Source organism: Coregonus lavaretus (genome assembly GCF_964263955.1).
Source record: "Coregonus lavaretus genome assembly, chromosome: 9".
NCBI classification, from domain to species: Eukaryota; Metazoa; Chordata; class Actinopteri; order Salmoniformes; family Salmonidae; genus Coregonus; species Coregonus lavaretus.
In genome coordinates, this window is record NC_139996.1 from 47152622 (window position 1) to 47174123 (window position 21502).

General features: G+C 42.3%; 1 protein-coding gene across 1 annotated transcript; it reads right to left on the minus strand.

Moving 5' to 3' along the window:
- Positions 1 to 1029: 1029 nt before the first annotated feature.
- Positions 1030 to 20622, minus strand: LOC311135277 (wee1-like protein kinase 1-A). The gene is made up of 9 exons (XM_084169233.1): positions 19455 to 20622; positions 16679 to 16890; positions 16017 to 16083; positions 15623 to 15795; positions 15156 to 15424; positions 13941 to 14128; positions 13657 to 13827; positions 3960 to 4105; positions 1030 to 3170 (listed from the first exon to the last, which is right to left on the minus strand). The coding sequence occupies exons 1-9, from the start codon at positions 19941 to 19943 to the stop codon at positions 3014 to 3016; spliced, it is 1872 nt and encodes a 623-aa protein (XP_084025359.1). The 5' UTR covers positions 19944 to 20622; the 3' UTR covers positions 1030 to 3013.
- Positions 20623 to 21502: the final 880 nt, after the last annotated feature.

The window sequence follows — 21502 nt, forward strand, 5'->3', positions numbered from 1 at the left end:
CGCTGCGAACGAATGTAGCTGGCTAAAAGGATATTGTATTTAGTTGCTACCGTTGCTAATAGCTACTAGCCAGCTAGTCCAGGAGGTGAGTTAGCTAGCTAGCTTCGTGCTACACCCGGCACCGCCGAATACAAAAGTAACCTACAATAACTACATACAACAACTACCCACAACAGCCCACGATGCCTACCTATAATACCTAATAATATACAGCCCACGATGCCTACCTATAATACCTAACTACAATCTAAATACATAGTTTAAGCCTTACTCGACAAAGCCCAAGCTATGTATAAAGCCAAACTTACCCAACGCCAGCTATCTGGGTGGCAGACTGCAATCAGTAGCTGTAATTAAGGACAGCAGCTACCAACCACCTAACGTTAATGCCTCGGACAATATACCACACCCCCTCGGGCCTTATTGCTTAATTATAAACCAGGTGGTTCAAGCCCTGAATGCTGATTGGCTAAAAGCCCTTATGGACAAGGGACTGAATATTTTGTATTTTCTATCTATCTTTCTTTTTTTTTAAGTGAATGTATTTGGTTTCAATTGGGGTAGAACCAGGAAATGGAAATGGTTGGAAGTCGAGAATTCAGCATCTACACCAAACGCCCATCTAGAGTGGTTTCTTTTTTTTTATGCAGCTAGCTTGTCCGTTTGTCCCTCTTAATGACAAAGCATTTATTTTTACTGTTCTAATTAAATTGGCCATTATACAAGGGGTGGGTCTAATCCTGGATGCCGATTGGTTAAAACCGCATTCCAGCCGGTGTCTTTTCCCACTGGCTAAATCTATGACTGGACACAGCTAATGGCTGCATCCAGGCAGTCCGCGTTGCGTCGTGCATAAGAACAGCCCTTAGCCGTGGTATATTGGCCATATACCACACCCCCTCTGACCTTATTGCTTAAATATACAATAGGCAAGAACATAGCTTACTATTTTCATGTCTATGGTTGTATAGTACTTAAGGGGCATAAGCAGTTTTATATAATATAAAGTGAGATGAATGAAGACAAGAATGCATTTGATAAGAATTTATTAAAAATAACATAACCCTGTAGCAAAGTTTAACAAGCCCCTTGCAGTGACAGTAAAATAAAAGGCGATTCATCATCACAAAACAGGTGAACCTACTCAACAGAACAATGATTGTTTTAATGCAACACAGGCAGGGTTGGCGGCTGTAAATGAAGCAGTTGTAATATTGTCAATGAAAGTACTTTTTTTTTTTTTTTTAAACAGGTTTGATACACACAATTTTCTTACATGTATTGCATGATCCATTTTGACTCAGAAGAAGAAAAGAAAGGTGAAAATGTCTTCCCAAAAGTTTATAATTATGGTACACAAAATATGATCATGGGTGACCTTAATAGCAATGATTTAAAACTACCACAATTGGAAAACAAAAATCCATCAACCCCCCTTGAACATAGACAAACATGAATAGCAGCAGGTTTTATGTGGCAAGTTCCCCCGTTGCCGCCAAAGTGCTCTTAATTAAAAGCGTTGTCAGATCCAGACCCTCGGATGCCTGACATCAGGCAGTAAGGTGCGCACATCTGTTCACACACTGAGAAGGGCTTCTCTGTGCCCCTCTCCAACAAAGAGCAAGGCTACGCTTTCAAGGAAGTGCAGGGAGTACAGTGGAGAGCCTCACCAATCTACTTAGACTTGGGGCTGACAAAGAATAGGTAAAGTAAGGAATGAGAAGTCCACCACCAGGATTACTGGTAATTTGATTAAGAGAACTGACTGTTTGACAGGTCAGTACTGATTGAGTATGGCAAAGTCTCAGTCTTGACTTGAGTTTGACAAGAAAAGCCCACCCACAGCCCAGTGACCAGTGGAAATGGGGCCCAGTTGTCTGTACCCTTAGTACAGTGGTCACCAACCGGGAGATGACGATCTCCAAGGCATTCCTAGTCGAGCGCCAAACATTTCTGTAAAAAACAACAACGATAAAGCCTATTTTTCTTTATTAGTTTCGCGCTGTTGGCAGTAGGTGCACCCGATTCAGCAGCCATAGAGCCGGGAAGGCGAAGTGTTCCCATTTTGAACCATTTCATGTCTGAAGGTAGCACTCCGCCTACCCGGCAGGCCCAGAGAGCAAATCAACAGCACCTATAGGCCTAAACCATGACTAGAGAAAGTCAACGAATACAGGAAAGAGCTGCTAAGTTATTCAGCACTGTCAACACTTCGTGCATTTTATGGCTTAAACATTTTGAACATTCTCCCTACTTCCATTTATGCTGCAACGAATGAATGAGTATTGCAAATTGTTCAGATAAGCTTGCGTTATTATTAGCAGCTTGTGTCTTTTTTAATAGAGCAATATTTCACTTTCTCTGGTCATAGGAGTAACAACGTGAATTGGTGCATGAGGCAGAAATAATGCAGTGCAACTTGTCGCCATCAGCTGGAAGACTGTGTCCCCTTTTCAGAGGGAGGGAGAGCAGCGGGACGGTGAGTCGGGTTAAGTGCTCCCTCCCCTCAGACTGACCATCAGATGCAGGCCATCAGTCCATAAAAAATAAAAAGCAAATCATTATGCTCACTCAGCTGTGCCTCAAGTAATACAACAAATAGTCTATTACCAGTGTGATCATATATCACATTTAAAAAATATATAATTTTAAAATGGTCTGAGAACAACATTGGCAGGGTAATTCAAGCATAGCCAATATGCAGTGATAATGTATTGGGCCTATAGTCTACTGCACAAACCTCATTGCTACAGAACTGTTTTCAATTGGTTAATGTTGCATAGGCTTAATACGTTTTTTAAAGTCATGTTAATAAAAAAAAATATATATCTGTGCGGTAGATCACAGCTTGCATTTTGACTCAGAAAAGGTTGGTGACCACTGTCTTAAGTAGAATCCACGCCACTTGTATCGCACAGAATATGTAGTTGGATACTCAAGATATTTGTTTTTCAGTCCATGATCCAGCACCATTATTGCTACCCACTCAGGGGGATCTGTGTTTGAGTCAGTCTCAGTAAATGGTCAGGCTCATTGAGCGGTTCATCTTCTTGCCGACGAGTCTGGAGGTTTGGGGGTTGGACTGGACAGTGGAGCGGGTCAGGACTCTGTCCGTAGATAGAACCTTCTCATCAGCTGCAGTTTTGGCAATCTGGGCCTTCTTCAGCTCCCTGGGGAAAGCAATGTAGAACAGTTAGACAAACCCTGAATTAGAGATGCACATTTTTGTAAATTTTGCTGCAGACTAACCGACCCTCATTAACCGGTAAAAACATTTTCCAAACAGTAAAATGACGTGACAAACAGAAAATACTATACATGCATTCAAGGAACTGACATGTTTCATTAAGAATTTAATGGAAACATGAAACAATAGCAAGCCGGGTTAATGGCCCAAGGAAGTCTTCATAAAATAATTGTCTCCACGTTTCTATGGTTGGATTTTGGCTAGCCTACTTTGAAGCAAGGTAAGACATGCCTCATTATTGGAAGTAAAGTAAAACATTCAGGTTTAAACAATTATACTGCCTCAAGCTCATACTGCAGTGGTGGGTGACGCGCTGATAGCCTGCCTACCATTGACTATAGTCTATGCACTTGAATGGAAAGCGCACTTTAATTACGAGTCGTGATTAAGAAATAAAAATAGTAGCTGTTTTTAATATCGTGGCCATCAAAACTGTTTAACACGCCATTGCATTTATAATTGTTGTGCACGGACTGGGCTTACAAAAGCACGTTTCACTCCTGTACCAGCTTTTAGAGGAGCTGTTCTCAAGCTGTCTGACAGGTTATAGGCTATTCCGCTCCTCAAACTAGGTTCTGTATGCCGATGTAAGAGCAAGAACTAGCTAACCACTGCCTTTAGTAGTGTTGACAAAAGCAACAACCTTCCAGGAAAAACATTGTGTTATATCCAATCGTTGTTTCACTTGGTTTCAGTGCCATTCTGTACTTACTTCTGAAGCAGGGCGTTCTTGAACTTCTCTGCATCGAGTTCCACACGGAGCAGGTCCGCACTCATTCTAGCTGCCGTCAACAGCACCGGGTGCTTGATGAGGTCAAAGGTGGACGGCCGCCTGGCGGGGTCAGGGTGGATCATCAGCTGCAGGGGGAGGGAGAAAAAAGGTTAGCACTAGCTAGCAATAATGAATAGCCTAACACAATCCAATGGATGTTTGAGAGCACAGTTCAAATACAATTGTATTTATCACATGCACTGAATACAAACAGGTGAAGACTTGACCGTGAAATGCTTACTTCAAATAAATTGTATCCCTTTCAATATCACACAGCTTTATCAGTTTGTCCTATACAAGGACAGTGAGCACCACTGAACGGCAGTGGTACAGGAAAGTATAAGCAAAGGTATTAGGTAGAGAACGACCAATTAGATTTTTTTGGGCTGATGCCAATACCGATTTTCGGGGGTCAAGGAGGCCGATATTTTATGCCGATATTCAATATCATTACATTTGAAGATTTTAATGACAACATTTCCCAGAGACATCCATGTATACAAGAAACGTGGCTTTTCTCTGCGACTTCACTATAACACTTAGTTATCATCAGTAGCATTTCATTATTATTTATTACCTCTAAATATTAGTCTAATATACAAATTAAGAAATGTCAGATTGGAGGGGGAATTTTAAAAAAATCTGATTTTGACGCACTAAACCATTAAAGTCCGATGCTTTTTTCCCTCCACTTTTCCGAACAATTTGCATAACGTCACCAACACTGCTGCGTTCATTCTCTGTGGCAATATGTTGTTCAAAGTGGCTAGAGAGGACGCAGTAATGAGAGAAATCATATATTACTGGAAATATAATATGCTACTGAAAATATTAGGATATAGGCTTTGCATCCTATAGGATGAATCATGAAAGGAGCTTGGCTACGTTTCATTCAGTTGCACCCAAGAGAGGAAACGCTAAACTGACAACTGTCGTCATTTCTCGCACATATGCTGAGCCTGTAACGAGACATATTTTTTTCTATCTGATTAAAGAGATGAAGTCCAGACAGGCTAGGCCTATTTTAGGAAACTTTCTGAATGGACATAGAGAATATGAACCCATAAACGCACACCCACCCACCGGAAAGGACCCATCAATCAAAGCTGCTTGCAGCAAATCTCACTCAGACACATAAGCAACTCACATATGTCCTTTCCCAAAAATGTATTAAAAACCTTGCCTTAGCTCCAAATAGGGCTGGGCGGTATACAGTATTTTACTTTATACCAGTATTGATGCATGGACCGGTTTGAGATTTTACTTTACCTTCTATGACAGTATTTCATTTAAAAAAATTATGTGATACGCAACTCTGTATGTATGCATGTATGTATGTACACACACACACACACACACACACACACACACACACACACAACCGGTCAAAAGTTTTAGAACACATTTACATTTTAGTCATTTAGCAGACACTCGACTTACAGTTAGTGAGTGCATACATTTTCATACTGGCCCCCCATGGGAATCGAACCCACAAACCTGGCGTTGCAAACGCCATGCTCTACCAACTGAGCTACACGGGGCCACCTACTCATTCAAGGGTTTTTCTTTATTTTTACTATTTTCTATATTGTAGAATAATAGTGAAGACATCAAAACTATGAAATAACATATGGAATCATGTAGTAACCAAAGTGTTAAACGAATCAAAATATATTTTATATTTGAGATTCTTCAAATAGCCACCCTTTGCCTTGACAGCTTTGCACACTCTTGTCATTCTCTCAACCAGCTTCATGAGGTAGTCACCTGGAATGCATTTCAATTAACAGGTGTGTCTTTAAAAAAAAAAGTTAATTTGTGGAATTTCTTACCTTCTTAATGCGTTTGAACCAATCAGCTGTGTTGTGACAAGGTAGGGGGGGAGGGGGGTATACAGAAGATAGCCCTATTTGGTAAAAGACCAAGTCCATATTATGGCAAGAACAGCTCAAATAAGCAAAGAGAAATGACAGTCCATCATTGCTTTACAACATGAAGGTCAGTCAATACGGAACATGTGCAGTCACAAAGACCATCAAGCGATATGAAACTGGCTCTCATGAGGAACGCCACAGGAATGGAAGACCCAGAGTTACCTCTGCAGCAGAGGATAAGTTCATTAGAGTTACCAGCCTCAGAAATTGCAGCCCAAATAAAGGCTTCACAGAGTTCAAGTAACAGACACATCTCAACATCAACTGTTCAGAGGGGACTGTGTGAATCAGGCCTTCATGGTCGAATTGCTGCAAAGAAACCACTACTAAAAGGACACCAATAAGAAGAAGAGACCTGCTTGGGCCAAGAAACACGAGCAATGGACATTAGACCGATGGAAATGTGTCCTTTGGTTTTGGAGTCCAAATTGGAGATGTTTGGTTCCAACCGCCGTCTCTATGTAAGACTCAGTGTGGGTGAACGGGTGATCTCGGCATGTGCTTTGCTGTTGCACTGTCTGTGATTTTATTTAGAATTCAAGGCACATTTAACCAGCATGGTTACCACAGAATTCTGCAGTGTTACGCCATCCCATATATTTTGATTTGTTTAACACTTTTTTGGTTACTACATGATTCCATGTGTTATTTCATAGTTTTGATGTATTTGGTGGTGGTGTGTGTGTATGTATGTATGTATATACATACAGTTGAAGTCCAAAGTTGACATACACTTTAGCCAAATACATTTAAACTCAGTTTTTCACAAGTCATGACATTTAATCCTAGTAAAAATTCCCTGTTTTAGGTCAGTTAGGATCACCACTTTATTTTAAGAATGTGAAATGTCAGAATAATAGTAGAGAGAATGATTTACTTCAGCTTTTATTTCTTTCATCACATTTCCAGGGGGTCAGAAGTTTACATACACTCAATTAGTATTTGGTAACGTTTCAGGTAGCCTTCCACAAGCTTCCCACAATAAGTTGGGTGAATTTTGGCCCATTCCTCCTGACAGAGCTGGTGTAACTGAGTAAGGTTTGTAGGCCTCCTTGCTCGCACACACTTTTTCAGTTCTGCCCACACATTCTCTATAGGATTGAGGTCAGGGCTTTGTGATGGCCACTCCAATACCTTGACTTTGTTGTCCTTAAGCCATTTTGCCACAACTTTGGAAGTATGCTTGGGGTCATTGTCCATTTGGAAGACCCATTTGTGACCAAGCTTTAACCTCCTGAATGATGTCTTGAGATGTTGCTTCAATATATCCACATAATTTTCCTTCCTCATGATGCCATCTATTTTGTGAAGTGCACCAGTCCCTCCTGCAGCAAAGCACCCCCACAGCATGATGCTGCAACCCTCGTGCTTAACGGTTGGGATGGTGTTCTTCAGCTTGCAAGCGTCCTTTTTCCTCCAAACATAACGATGGTCATTATGGCCAAACAGTTCTATTTTTGTTTCATCAGACCAGAGGACATTTCTCCAAAAAGCATACTGCTAAAGCAACACTCGAGTGGTTTAAGGGGAAACATTTAAATGTCTTGGAATGGCCTAGTCAAAGCCCAGACCTCAATCCAATTGAGAATCTGTGGTATGACTTAAAGATTGCTGTACACCAGCGGAACACATCCAGCTTGAAGGAGCTGGAGCAGTTTTGCCTTGAAGAATGGGCAAAAATCCCAGTGGCTAGATGTGCCAAACTTATAGAGACATACTCCAAGAGACTTGCAGCTGTAATTGCTGCAAAAGGTGGCTCTACAAAGTATTGAGGGGGGGGGGTGAATAGTTATGCGTGCTCAAGTTCTGTTTTATCGTCTTATTTCTTTTTTGTTTCACAAGAAAAAATATTTTGCATCTTTAAAAGTGGTAGGCATGTTGTGTAAATCAAAATGATACAAACCCCCCAAAAATCAATTTTAATTCCAGGTTGTAAGGCAACAAAATAGGAAAAATGCCAAGGGGGATGAATACTTTTGCAAGGCACTGTATATATATTTTAAAATTTCAACCAATCGATTGAACAGACTCTTGGTCGACCAACATTTCTTTTTTTGGTCGGGGACATCGCTAGTGGAAATTATCATAAAAAGTGCAGGAAATGTAGAAATTGATGTAAATGCTGAAAATTATTTTTGTTTGGAAATGGATTGAACAGTACAAATCAGGGGTGTCAAACTCATTCCTTGGAGGGCCTAGTGTTTGTGGGTTTTTGTTTTTTCCTTTCAATTAAGACCTAGACAACCAGGTGAGGTGAGTTCTTTACTAATTAGTGACCTTAATTAATCAATCAAGTACAAGTGAGGAGCGAAAACCCTCAGACACTTGGCCCTCCATGGAATGAGTTTGACACGTAGTATAAATGGAGAAATACATATTGAAATCACCTATAATTTGACCTCCCGAGTAGCGTTTCAATGTAAGGCACTGCATCGCAGTGTTGCGGCGTCACTACAGCCTGGGGCTGTGTCACAACAAGGAATTCCATAGGGCGGCGCACAATTGGACCAGCGTCGTCCAGGTTAGGGGAGGGTTTGGCCGGGGTGGCTTTACTTGGCTCATCGCGCTTTAGCGGCGGCTCCTTGTGGCGGGCCGGGCGCCTGCAGGCTGAATTTGGTCGTCAGTTGAATAATTTTCTCTGACACATTGGTGCAGCTGGCTTCCGGGTTAAGCGAACAGGTGTTAAGAAGCGTGGCTTGGCGGGTCATGTTTCAGAGGATGCATGGCTCGACCTTCACCTCTCCCGAGCCCGTTGGGGAGTGATGAGACAAGGTCATAAATCACGAAATCGCACTCCACACTGCCCTTTCCAACCTGGACAAAAGGAACACCTATGTGAGAAATCTGTTCATTTAATACAGCTCAGCGTTCAACACCATAGTGCCCACAAAGCTCATCACTAAGCTAAGGACCCTGGGAATTAACACCTCCCTCTGCAACTGGATCCTGGACTTCCTGACGGGCCGCCCCCATGTGGTAAGGGTAGGGAACAACACATCTGCCATGCTGATCCTCAACACTGGGGCCCCTCAGGGGTGCGTGCGTGCTTAGTCCAGTCCTGTACTCCCTGTTCACCTATGACTGTGTGGCCAAACACAACTCCAACACCATCATTAGTTTGCTGACGACACAACAGTGGTAGGCCTGATCAACGACAAGACAGCCTATAGGGAGGAGGTCAGAGTCCTGGCAATGTGGCAAAGGAGTGGATTGTGGACTACAGGAAAAGGTGGGCCGAACAGGTCCCCATTAACATCGACGGGGTTGTAGTGGAGCGGGTTGAGAATTTCAAGTTCCTTGGTGTCCACATCACCAACAAACTATCATGGTCCAAACACACCAAGACAGTCATGAAGAGGGCACGACAACACCTTTTCCCCCTCAGGAGACTGAAAAGATTTGGCATGGGTCCCCAGATCCTCAAAAAGTTATACAGCTGCACCATCGAGAGTATCCTGACCGGTTGCATCACCACCTGGTATGGCAGCTGCTCGGCATCCGACCGTAAGGTTCTACAGAGGGTAGTGTGCGTACGGCCCAGTACATCACTAGGGCTAAGCTTCCTGCCATCCAGGACCTCTATACCAGGCGGTGTCAGAGGAAAGCCCTAAAAATTGTCTAAGACTCCAGCCACCCATAGACTGTTCGCTCTGCTACCGCACAGCAACTGGTTCTGGAGAGCCAAGTCTAGGTCCAAAAGGCTTCTTAACAGCTTCTACCCTCAAGCCATAAGACTCCTGAACAGCTAATCATGGCTACTACTGTTGTGTCATCTGCAAACTTGATAATTGAGTTGGAGGCGTGCTTGGCCACGCAGTCATGGGTGAACAGGGAGTACAGGAGGGGGCTAGGCACGCACCCTTGTGGGGCCCTAGTGTTGAGGATCAGCGAAGTGAAGGTGTTGTTTCCTACCTTCACCACCTGGTGGCAGCCCATCAGGAAGTCCAGGATCCAGTTGCACATGGCGGGGTTCAGACCCAGGGCCTCGAGCATAATGATGAGCTTGGAGGGTACTATGGTGTTGAATGCTGAGCTATAGTCAATGAACATCATTCTTACATAGTTATTCCTCTTGTCCAGATGGGATAGGGCAGTGTGCAGTGTGATGGCGATTGCATCGTCTGTGGATCTATTGGGGCGGTAAGCCCAATTGAAGTGGGTCTAGGGTGATAGGTAAGGTAGAGGTGATATGATCCTTGACTAGGCTCTCAAAGCACTTCATGATGACAGAGATCAGTGTTACGGGGCGATAGTCATTTAGTTCAGATACCTTTGCTTTCTTGGGTACAGGAACAACGGTGGCCATCTTGAAGCATGAGGGGACAGCAGACTGGGATAGGGAGAGATCTAATATGTCCGTAAACACACCAGCCAGCTGGTCTGCGAATGCTTTGAGGACGCGGCTAGGGATGCCGTCCGGGCCGGCAGCCTTGCGGGGGTTAACATGCTTAAATGTTGTACTCACGTCGGCCACGGAGAAGGAGAGCCCACAGTTCTTGGTAGTGGGCCGTGTAGGTGGCACTGTGTTATCCTCAAAGTGGGTAAAGGTGTTTAGCTTGTCCGGAAGGAAGACGGTGACGTGGCTGGTTTTCCTTTTGTAGTCCGTGATTGTCTGTGGACCCTGCCACATACGTCTCGTGTCTGAGCCGTTGAATTCCGACTCCACTTTGTACTTCTATACTGATGTTTTGCCTGTTTAATTGCCTTGCGGCGTGAATAGCTACACTGTATTCTGCCATATTCCCAGTCACCTTGCCATGGTTAAAAGTGGTGGTTCACACTTTCAGTTTTGCGCGAATGCTGCCATCTATCCACGGTTCCTGGTTAGGGTACATTTTAATAGTCACAGTGGGCACAACATCTCCTATACACTTCCTGATAAACTCAGTCATCGTTTCAGTGTATTCATCGAAATTATTTTCGTGAGCTACTTGGAACATATCTCAGTCCACGTGATCAAAACACAATCTTGAAGCGTGGATTCCGATTGGTCAGACCAGCATTGAATAGTCCTTAGCACGGGTACTTCCTGTTTGAGTTTCTGCCCATAGGAAGGGAGGAGCAAATTGGAGTCGTGGTCAGATTTGCCGAAAGGAGGGCGGGGGAGGGCCTTATAACCATCCTGGAAGTTCAAATAGCAATGGTCGAGAATTTTAGCAGCCCGAGTACAACAGTCGATATGTTGATAGAACTTCGGCAGCCTAGACCTCAAATTTGCTTTGTTAAAATCCCCAGCTACAATAAATGCAGCCTCAGGATATGTGGTTTTCAGTTTGCATAAAGTCCAGTGAAGTTCTTTGAGGGCCGTCGTGGTATCGGCGAGAGGGGGGGGGATATACACGGTCGTGACTATAACCGAAGAAAATTATCTTGGGAGATAATACGGTCGGCATTTGATTGTGAGGTATTCTAGGTCGGGTGAACAAAAGGACTTGAGTTCCTGTATGTTACTACAATTACACCATGAGTCATTAATCATGAAACACACACTTCCGCCCTTCTGCTTCCCGGAGAGATATACATTTCTGTCTGCGCGATGAACTGAGGACCCATCTGGCTCAATCCGATTTCGACAGAATATCCAGAGAGAGTCATGTTTCCGTGAAACAAAGTATGTTACAGGCCCTGATGCCTCTCTGGAAATAAATCTTTGCCCTGAGCTCATCGACTTTGTTATCCAAAGACTGAACATTAGCGAGTAATATACTTGGAAGCAGTGGGTGGTGTGCGCGCCTCCTAAGTTGAACCAGCAGGCCACTCCGAGTGCCTCTCCTCTGCCGGCGATATTTTGGGTCAGCCGCTGGAATCAGTTAAATTGCCCTGGGGAGAGCAAACAAAGGATCTGCTTCGGGAAAGTGGTATTCCTGGTCGTAATGCTGGTAGTTCTGGTGAGTTACCGTCGCTCTGATATCCAATAGTTTTTCCTGGCTGTATGTAATGATACAAAACACTTTGAGCTAAGAATGTAAAAATAAAATATAAAATAAAAAAATCACAACAGACCTGTCAGTGGCAGTGCGTGGCCTGTCAGTGGCAGTGTCCCAGATCATTTCTATTGGTCAACAGCTTATTTTCATATGCGAAAATATGGAAAAAAATCAAACCTGTTCCGAATAAATAATTGACGGATTGTGGCAGGACGATATTTCGCAATTGATGTGAACAGAGTCATAAACAAGACGTGCTAGTATGTATTTTTTTCTTCCTAATTATTCGGACGAAAATAACACTTATTTTTAGAGTTAATTTAAAAAATGAAAGTAGGCCTATTTAAAACAGTTTTGACCCTTATTTTATTTTCATGGCGGTCTTCATCCATAATCGTCAGTTACACGGTTATTCAAATACCGTCACAACCCTACATGTTTGCTCTAGTTCCTCAACGGCACAGCTAGGAGAGCTCAAAAAAGTACCTTATAGTTGAAGACTCTTCTTAGAGTCATAAAAGTGCATTGAAATTGCTTAGGAACTGTGCACACTTTGTAGAGGTGTGTGGCCACTTGGAGACACCAGTTAGTCCACTCACTCAAACCCTTGTAATTGTTTTGGTCTTATGTTGCACCTACCCCACATTTTCCAGGAATAGTCTTATGTTACTGAATGTATCCAGAGTATTTTCAGATTTCGTATCAACAAATGCGGCGAAAAGTACAGTAAATGTAAAATGCACATAGAATCAACAGTATAATGTTTGGATTCAGTCTTGTGTCAGGTTAACGGTTGTGTCCTCACCTTTGGTCTAATAATTTTCCCATTATCTCCCAACTGTTCCCTTTCAAGTGATACCATGGTTATGCATATGCTTTTCATATTTCTTCTGTAAGAAACATTTCAATTTAGCACTATCCATATAGGCCAATTCCCACAAGTGTAAAGGGTTAATTAATACATTTTAAATTCAAACAATACATTTCACTTTGTATATACCAATCTAACTACATAACATAATGGTAATAATTTGTTTTGAATGGTAAAGCTCTTGATAAACTGGGTAAATCAAGATGGCATAGGCCTACTCACAATACAGGTGAATGCATATTCAATAGGCGTGTGAGCATGCATTGAGTTATTAAGCTTGTTTTGGCTTATTTCAGTGGAGTCTATTGTGCTACAGATGACACGCAATCTGTTGCCCTTCCATTTTGGGACTTGCATTAGCCTACCGATCAACAACATTTGCATAGAAGCAGCCTAATCTTTTCTTTCATAAAAAAAGGTGCACTGTCTCTAAGACTGGAGCAGACCAGTCACTCAAGACACTCCTCTCTCACATGCAACAGTTCCTCAATAAAGAGAAAGTCATTTAACCCAGTGAACAGTTTGAAACAATCAGCTTGCTTTGCATATTAAAACAAAATAAAGTTTTAGGATAGTGAACTGACGTTAGCTTCAGCTGTAAGCTAGCTAGCAAAGTTATGCTAGCTAGCAAGACGTTAAAGTGCTGTAGCCTGTATATGGACATTGTTTTGCCGAACAGTAAATTAATTAACACCTTCAATAGGTCTACATAACATGTGTCATTATTCAAGTGGCTTAAGCCAGGAGTTCGCAAACGTAAGCCAAACTATATGCAGCATGAGTGGGTAGCTAACAAGATGCAGTCCAGCCAGAGGTTCATCGCCGGCTTGCAACAGCGCACTCGCGCTAAATGGACATCGGCTGCGCAGGGCCAATAGACTAGGAAAGGCTAATATCGTTCTTACCTTGAGTAGACTCAGGAATTGCTGAGAGAGAACTTGTGGGATGAGTGGAAGTTTTCCCTGACGAATCTGGTGCCACTTGTCCCCATTGGTGGGCATAGGCTCTGCCCCAGAGGCACTGATCACAGTCAGAGCCAGGGCAAAGATGTCTGCCTTCGTCAAGTTACTGTAGTCCTGGGAGAAAAGATTGACGTGATTAGGAAAGCTGTAGAGAACCATTTTAACTATCAAATACTACACTTTAGCCAGGGAGGATCTGTTAAGTTTCTCCTGGAGAGAACACTCACCTCTTGAAGGACTTCATTTGCCAGGAACCTGCTGTCACCTTCCTCAACTTGAGGATTGTTCAACCTCGTCACGTGGCCAAGGTCACCTATTTTGTACACCACACTGGTGGCCAGTCCATCCTTTTCGTCCTCCTCTTCGTCACACGCGTCTACACTGCCAATCATCTTGCGTGAGATAAAAATATTGCCTGAAAGAGACAATACACAAATTAGTTCTAACCAGGTTTCCATCCAACCTTTTTATGAGGGTAAAGTACAAAAAACGTAATGACAGGCCTGATGAAAACACAACATTTTTCGGTAAACTTCTAAATGTCGACAAAACAAAATATGCTAGACAAGGTGGGATCTTGTCGGTAAAATGAATTAGGCGAAGTAAACTTGGAGTCACACAATGACATGTGTGGTCCTCCTACTACGACTGCAGTTTATTAGGCTACAGATTAAATAAAGGATGATGACCTTCACAGGGTGGTGAAAGTGCACGGTGATGATCTTGATGCTCCTTTCCAATAAATATCAAGGGTCTTATTCTGGTGACATAATCATCGATGCTTGGCTGCTGTTTGACAAATAATCTCGCTCTTTTGTCCATAATAATAATAATATAATGTAATATAATAAATCTCATGTAGTAGGCTATACGTGCACTCTAGCCAACAGCAAGCAGATAGCGCTGTTGGCTAGAGCGCACGTGCCAATACCAGAGTGGGCTCACTCGCTATATAACACCAAAAAAAAATGTGTGACAAAACCATCAGTAGAGTTGAAAATGCCATGAAAACCCATTTAACTTGTCTTTTGTTGTCTGTAAATGGGAATTTAACCCCAAAAGGTATTTTTATGTGCACTATGTCATCATGCATAGCCTTTTATCTGCAACAAGTCAATTTGGAAACATCTCTGGTGGGAAAATGCGCATATTGTTTTTATGCAGATTTTTGAATATTTGCATGAAAATCTGTAGCCAATTGGATGGAAACTAGCTAATGACTAAGTAAAGACAAAAACACGTCAAACAAATTGCATTGAAATAGGGATGTTTTTCACAAGAGTTCCTGCTGTAAACATTTTTACTATAAAAAATATTTGATATGAGCAAGAGCAGTGTGCTGGTTTCTCTTATTTGCTGTTAAAAAGCTAAACATAATTTGTTTTTAATTCCAAAATATCTCCTGATATAAAGGTTCATGCGTTCCCCTTAGAGGTACTTACTAGGCTTGATGTCCATGTGGACCAGTGAGGACAAGTGGATGTACTTGAGGCCGCGCGTCACCTGCAGCAGAAGGGCCTTCAGCTCCAGCTCTGACAGGAAGCCGAGCCGCCGGTAGTTCTCGGCCGTGACGTCCGAGAGGGTGCCGCCGTTGCAGTACTCATTCTGGATGAGCATGTGGTCATCCTCAGCCCAGGCCGAGTAGTAGCGCACCACGTGGGGGTGCTGGCCAAGCACGGCGTGGGCGTACACCTCCCGGAGGGCATTCTGCCTGTGGGGGGAGGAGGGAAGTACAGATGTGGTAAGATTAGGCATTTCTTCAAGTTTGATGTTCACTGTCTGTTAGAGACTGTGGATATGACAGCTCACTATTCCCAGCATTAAGTCTAGAGACTGGCTTCAGCAAGAGTGTCCATATGCAATAAATGTATAGGGTGCTCCTGCTTCACAGACAGAAACTCCAACTTACTCATCCACAGAGCCTGCCAGGGGCTTCTTCGAGCACTTGATAGCGTAGATGCAGCCATCCAGTCTTTTCACACACTTGAAGACGGCACCATACTCCCCACAGCCAATCTTCTCCAGCTCGTGGAACTCTGAGGCGTATCTGGACTTCATGTTGCTCTCCATCATGGTGATTCTCTGAGTATAGAGATTTAATAGAAAATCATATTAATCCAAATAATATATAGTTACACTATGTTATCATTGCTTCACATTACACTCCATTTAACTGGATACGCACAAATGAACATCAGGTTGAGAGCTTTGCTGATGGGCAAAATAACATGCCCGCAAGTGAACCAAGCCGATCACAATGCTATCACAATGCTATAAAGAAATCAGGACAAGAAAATAACTACCTTTGGTGGAGGAATGACTTCTTCCTCTGTTTCAGCGTCACTCGCCTCCATGTCCTCACCACAGGAGCTGAATAAGATGAGACAGAGTTTGTTAGCATACATTCTACACACCAGAGGGCAGCACGGAGGCCTTCACACACACGGCAGAGTTCATTAGTGACCATGATGGGGTCCTGGTTTCCTGCCAGACTTTTGCCGTACTCATTACATTTACATTTTAGTCATTTAGCAGACGCTCTTATCCAGAGCGACTTACAGGAGCAATTAGGGTTAAGTGCCTTGCTTATGTTTGTCAACGGATTTAACGACCAGGCTAGAAATAACAATGGGCTACAACCTGTGTGTACCGACATATGGACACATTCAGGTATCAAGCGATAAGTCCCCTGTAGCTCAGCTGGTAGAGCATGGCGCTTGCAACGCCAGGGTTGTGGGTTCGTTTCCCACGGTGGACCAGTATGAAAATGTATGCACTCACTAACTGTAAGTCGCTCTGGATAAGAGCGTCTGCTAAATGACTAAAATGTAATAAGATTAAAACACAAGTGTTCAATTATCCTCTGTTGAAAATTGGACTAAGTTCCATTGTTAGATAGTCCAATACTTGGTTGGCAAAAATAAAGTTAGTCCTATATTTTAACAATGCTTAATGAGTGACAGACTCGTTACAGTGTGCCCTCTTTCTGTTGTTCCTCTGTTGAGTGGCAGACTGGATGAGGAGGGATTCAGGGGTGAAGGGGTTGATGTTGACCAAAGGGGTCTGGCTTCTCCTGCTGTCCGGATCAGATTTTCCTGTGGATTGCACAATCCCGAAGAGGGCCACTCTCCTACTTGAGGACACTGAGATGGTAGTTCTGGCTTTGTTCAGCAAACTCTGTGAATGACATAATTAACATATTCAAGACATGTTGAGACACTTATTATACAACAAACCTTTTGATAAAGCTAAAATACCCTTAATTAATTGGAATAACATTATCACATATATAAATAACTAATTGAGTAAAGTTGAAGTGAAATTGAAGTGAAAATATGCCTTTCAATTATGTCTGATTTGGAATCAATTAGTCATTTGGCCAGCTGACAGACTGTGCGTTATATAACTGCACAGTACAAATAAATAAATAGGTCACTGGGCCTTTACTATTATTCCACCAACAACTACCTTTACATTTTTGAAAATGTTTAAAGTTTCAATGAGTCATTAGGTCCTGCTGCCAACCTGTTGTGTTATGTAATTGTACAGTATTACAAAAGTGGGACAATGGATGTGACTATTATTGGGCGTTACTAATGACTGTAAAATGTAACGTTTCAAATAAGTCAAAAGCCATGCTGCTGTCAAAAGTACTGAGGCCTCCAAGATGGCCGACCTTTGTTTTCAAAGTAATCTACTGACATTCGTGTTTCATGGTTGCTGCCATCTTTCTCGGATTACTCCGCGTGCGCACTAGCACTCAGTGCGCACTGGACAGACAGCGAACAAGTGCCAAGAACTCTGTCAGAGCACCTGGACAGCTTAACCACAGATAGAACAATGAGACATATTTCACTGGATGTATAAATGTGAAGCATCCGCTTGGCGTTTCCACTCACTACCAAATATGGTAGTGAGAGGAAGCCCACTGGAGGGCCGTGGGAGAAGATGGAACAAGATGGATTTTGGCAGACATTCTGCAAATTTTCTCATCTATGAAACTTTTGATCTCAATACAGTTCTGTACCCAAAACTAGAATATGTTATGAACAGAGTGGACTATGGGTTGTAGACTTTACCCTTGGCAAAAGTGTTTTTATTTTTTTTATTAAATCGGGTTGTTTATAAGGAGTGCAAAGGCTAATTTAATTATTGCACACGCGACTTCACTGAGTAGGCGTTCCCAAACAGAAATATGCAGATGATGCTACAACACGCCAATAGGATCTCGCTAGCTCGTGCTTGGCTCTGCCCCCCTCCTTGCATGTTCTGCCCACTATGGCTCATTTGTTTCCATTGATAACGACAGGCTGTGGTCTATCTTGGTATAGTTATACAAATCTTTGGCTTAACTACCCAACCGGGGCCTCCCGAGTGGCGTAGCGGTCTAAGACTGTAACTACCAATTGGGGAGACAAAGGGGTAAAAGTACAACAACAAAAAATCCTAGCTAACCGGCACTTCCGCTGGCTAGCTGGGGTCATGAACTCAGAGCATGAATATAAAATGTTAATATCTTCGGCTGTGAGTAATGGAAAATAAATTAAAATATCGTCCCGGTGACAATAATTCTTATTAGGAATTTTCAAATTTGACTTCTCTATGGGGCAGTCAAAAACGTGCTTCCAGACTGGACCCCTCGTCCCTTGGTCAAAAGCCATGCTGCTGTTTCAATGACCAAGTTTACATGTGCACAGTATTGCCTGCTGTTTCAATGACCAAGTTTACATGTGCACAGTATTGCCTGCTGTTTCAATGACCAAGTTTACATGTGCACAGTATTGCAGATAGTAGCGCATATCGCTCTTAAAAATTCTCTAAGTACCACCACCACATTTCGCACAGGACCAATCTTTCCACTGTTATGGAGTTATTGTGATTTCTCTACACTCACTAAACAAAACAGACAACTTTACCGGTGTTAACTAGATTAGCCTACTAATGCATTCTATCGATGTAAGACATTCTGGTGAGCACTACTTTATTTAGTCTTCTAGGGCAACAAGTTATGACAGAAGAGAAGCTGCATGTATCTAACTATAGTTGACATACAAATGGCCTACCAAATGTCGTAAATTATAAGAAGAAACATGTCTAAATTAGGGGGTGAAAGAAGCCTGCGCACACCGCGAAAAACACCAGTAAATGGGATAAGATTTTTACATGCTACAGTATCCCATTTAAGATCAGCATATCTGAGGCATCTTATTCGGTTCTCATAACCGGGATACAAGCCTTTTCGGGTTATTGTAAACGGGATGACGTTTATTTGCGTAAACTCAAAAACAGAATACTTGAGTATACCGAATAATAACGGGATATTGGTGTGCATGTAAACGTGGTCAATGAGGCCGACTGACTGCTGTGTATGTAATTGTACACCACTACAAAAGTGGGTCCTTTCGACAGCTAGTTTTGTTTTGTTTTCCTTACTTTCTACAAGAGTGGCATTAATATCAGAAAATGCATAAACTGGCAAACATAGCTACTCCATCAATGTTAATGCAATATAAATAGTTAACGTTACATTCTTCCTTACTTTCTACAAGGGTGGCACATGGTGCACAAATCATATCATGAAAAAAATATCTTGATTCTTGAAAATATCAGAAAATGCATAAAATGGCGACTACTCCATAAATGTTAGCTAGCATTAGTTACATTGCACTAAGTTGTCAAAATGATATTGGCGAGTATGTTTAATAAAAATTGCAGGTTTTCTGCATCAAACGTTCTCAAACCTTTGGTGTGTGTGGAGTATCAAAAAGGCGTAGTTTTTTAACGGTTTTATGTGGAGGTGTGTCGGGGCAGTCTGTAATAGGTGAGGTCGAGCAGTCCTCGTCGTCCTGAATGTATGTCCGCTTCGGTGAACTCCCGTACGCCTGAGAGCTTTTCCGTGGAGACGCTGGGGAGCCCTTCGTGAAAATAACGCTACTGAGGGACTGAAGGTGAACCGGATAACTGAATCCTTCGCTCCACCGGCACCGTTCCACATCATCCTCAATCCGATTCAGAGGGCTGTTGTCCTCGAGTCGTTTATCGACACTGTCCCGTCGCTGATGCACTGCAGAGTCCATTTCTGCAAAAGCCGATTCGGCTCCTGTGCTGTTGTTGCCGTCCTCAATCGGTTCGTCTCCTTCATCGCTCGGTGCAAACTGTAACTTTTGACGTATTGGTCGGGCGTTGGGAGATAAACTTCCATGTCGACGACTGCAACTGTAACTCTGCATTTTTCATTTAAACCCTGGCTATCACTTTCTTCTTAAAATGTGGTTGTTTATAGTTAGCTAACTAAAATTGAAACCAACTCAACTGTTAGCTAATCCACGTAAATTACTATACAACTAACGTTAGCTAGCTAAATTAGCTATCCACCAGTATTTATCACCATACGATAATTAGCTACTAGCTTGTAATATCAAGAGTCACTGTACACCAGAAAAGTCAAGAACTACGTCGGCTAGCAACACAGCAAAGTTGACGTTAGCTAGCAAGCTACTGTAGCAAACGAGAAGTACGGCAAAAAGTAAACCAACTTGCTCAGAGATCTCCTAAACCCTACATTCCGCGAACACGTTAACGTTCTCTTGATTTGACGGGTGGCAAAATTTAACATAATAAGTAGCAAGAGGGCTCAGAAGACGTGTAGCTAGCTACGTTCGTTAATATACGTCTAGCTTGACGCCGTTACCACTCCTAATAGCTAACGTTACAAGTTAACCGGAAAATGGCTGCGCCGCACAGCAACTCCTCGTCCAGAAACCAGTAACCACAAAAAATAACCCCGTAAACTCGCAATAAAATGAATCAGCTATTTTAAAACATTACAAACTATAAAAGTGTATTTTCACTAGCTATGTTTACAAAAATTGTTTTAATGAAGCTCCTGTCACGCGCGTGGTGCAGGGCTTCCCGCGACCTTTGATCAGATTACCTACTCCTCAGCCAATGGGAACGAACCATGAGCTTTTAAAAGATGGGTGTACCCAAAGATTATGTATTATATTGACAAGATGGTAGCGTGACCGCTTTAACAATGGAAATACATGTCCTCAAACATGGAAGGTAGGTGGGAGGATCAGGTAGGACAATCGCAAACCGATGTGGAACCTGGTCTCAGAGCATGTCGTATTATTCTGTACGTAAATTCCAAATCTCCATTTAGTATGATCAAATCAAGTTACATACACATATTTAGCAGATGTTATTGCGGGTGTAGTGAAATGCTTGTGTTCCTAGCTCCAACAGTGCAGTAGTATCTAACAAATTCACAACAATACACACACAAAAAAGTAAAATAATGAAATTAAGAAATATATAAATATTAGGACGAGCAATGTCGGAGTGACAGGTGCATCAAAGCTGGGACCGAGAGAATGAAAAACAGCTTCTATCTCAAGGCCATCAGACTGTTAAATAGCCATCACTAGCACATTAGAGACTGCTGCTGCCTATTGAAATCACTGGCCACTTTAAGAAATGGAACACTAGTCACTTTAATAATGTTTACATATCTTGCACTACTCATCTCATATGTATATACTGTATTCTATTCTATAATATTCTACTGTATTTTAGTCCATGCCGCTCTGTCATTGCCTGTCCATATATGTATATATTCTTAAATTCCATTCCTTAGTAGTTTTGTGTATATTGGGTATATGTTGTGAAATTGTTAGATATTACTTGTTAGATATTACTGCACTGTCGGAGCTAAAAGCACAAGCATTTCACTACACCTGCTATAACATCTGATAAACACGTGTATGTGACAAATACAATTTGATTT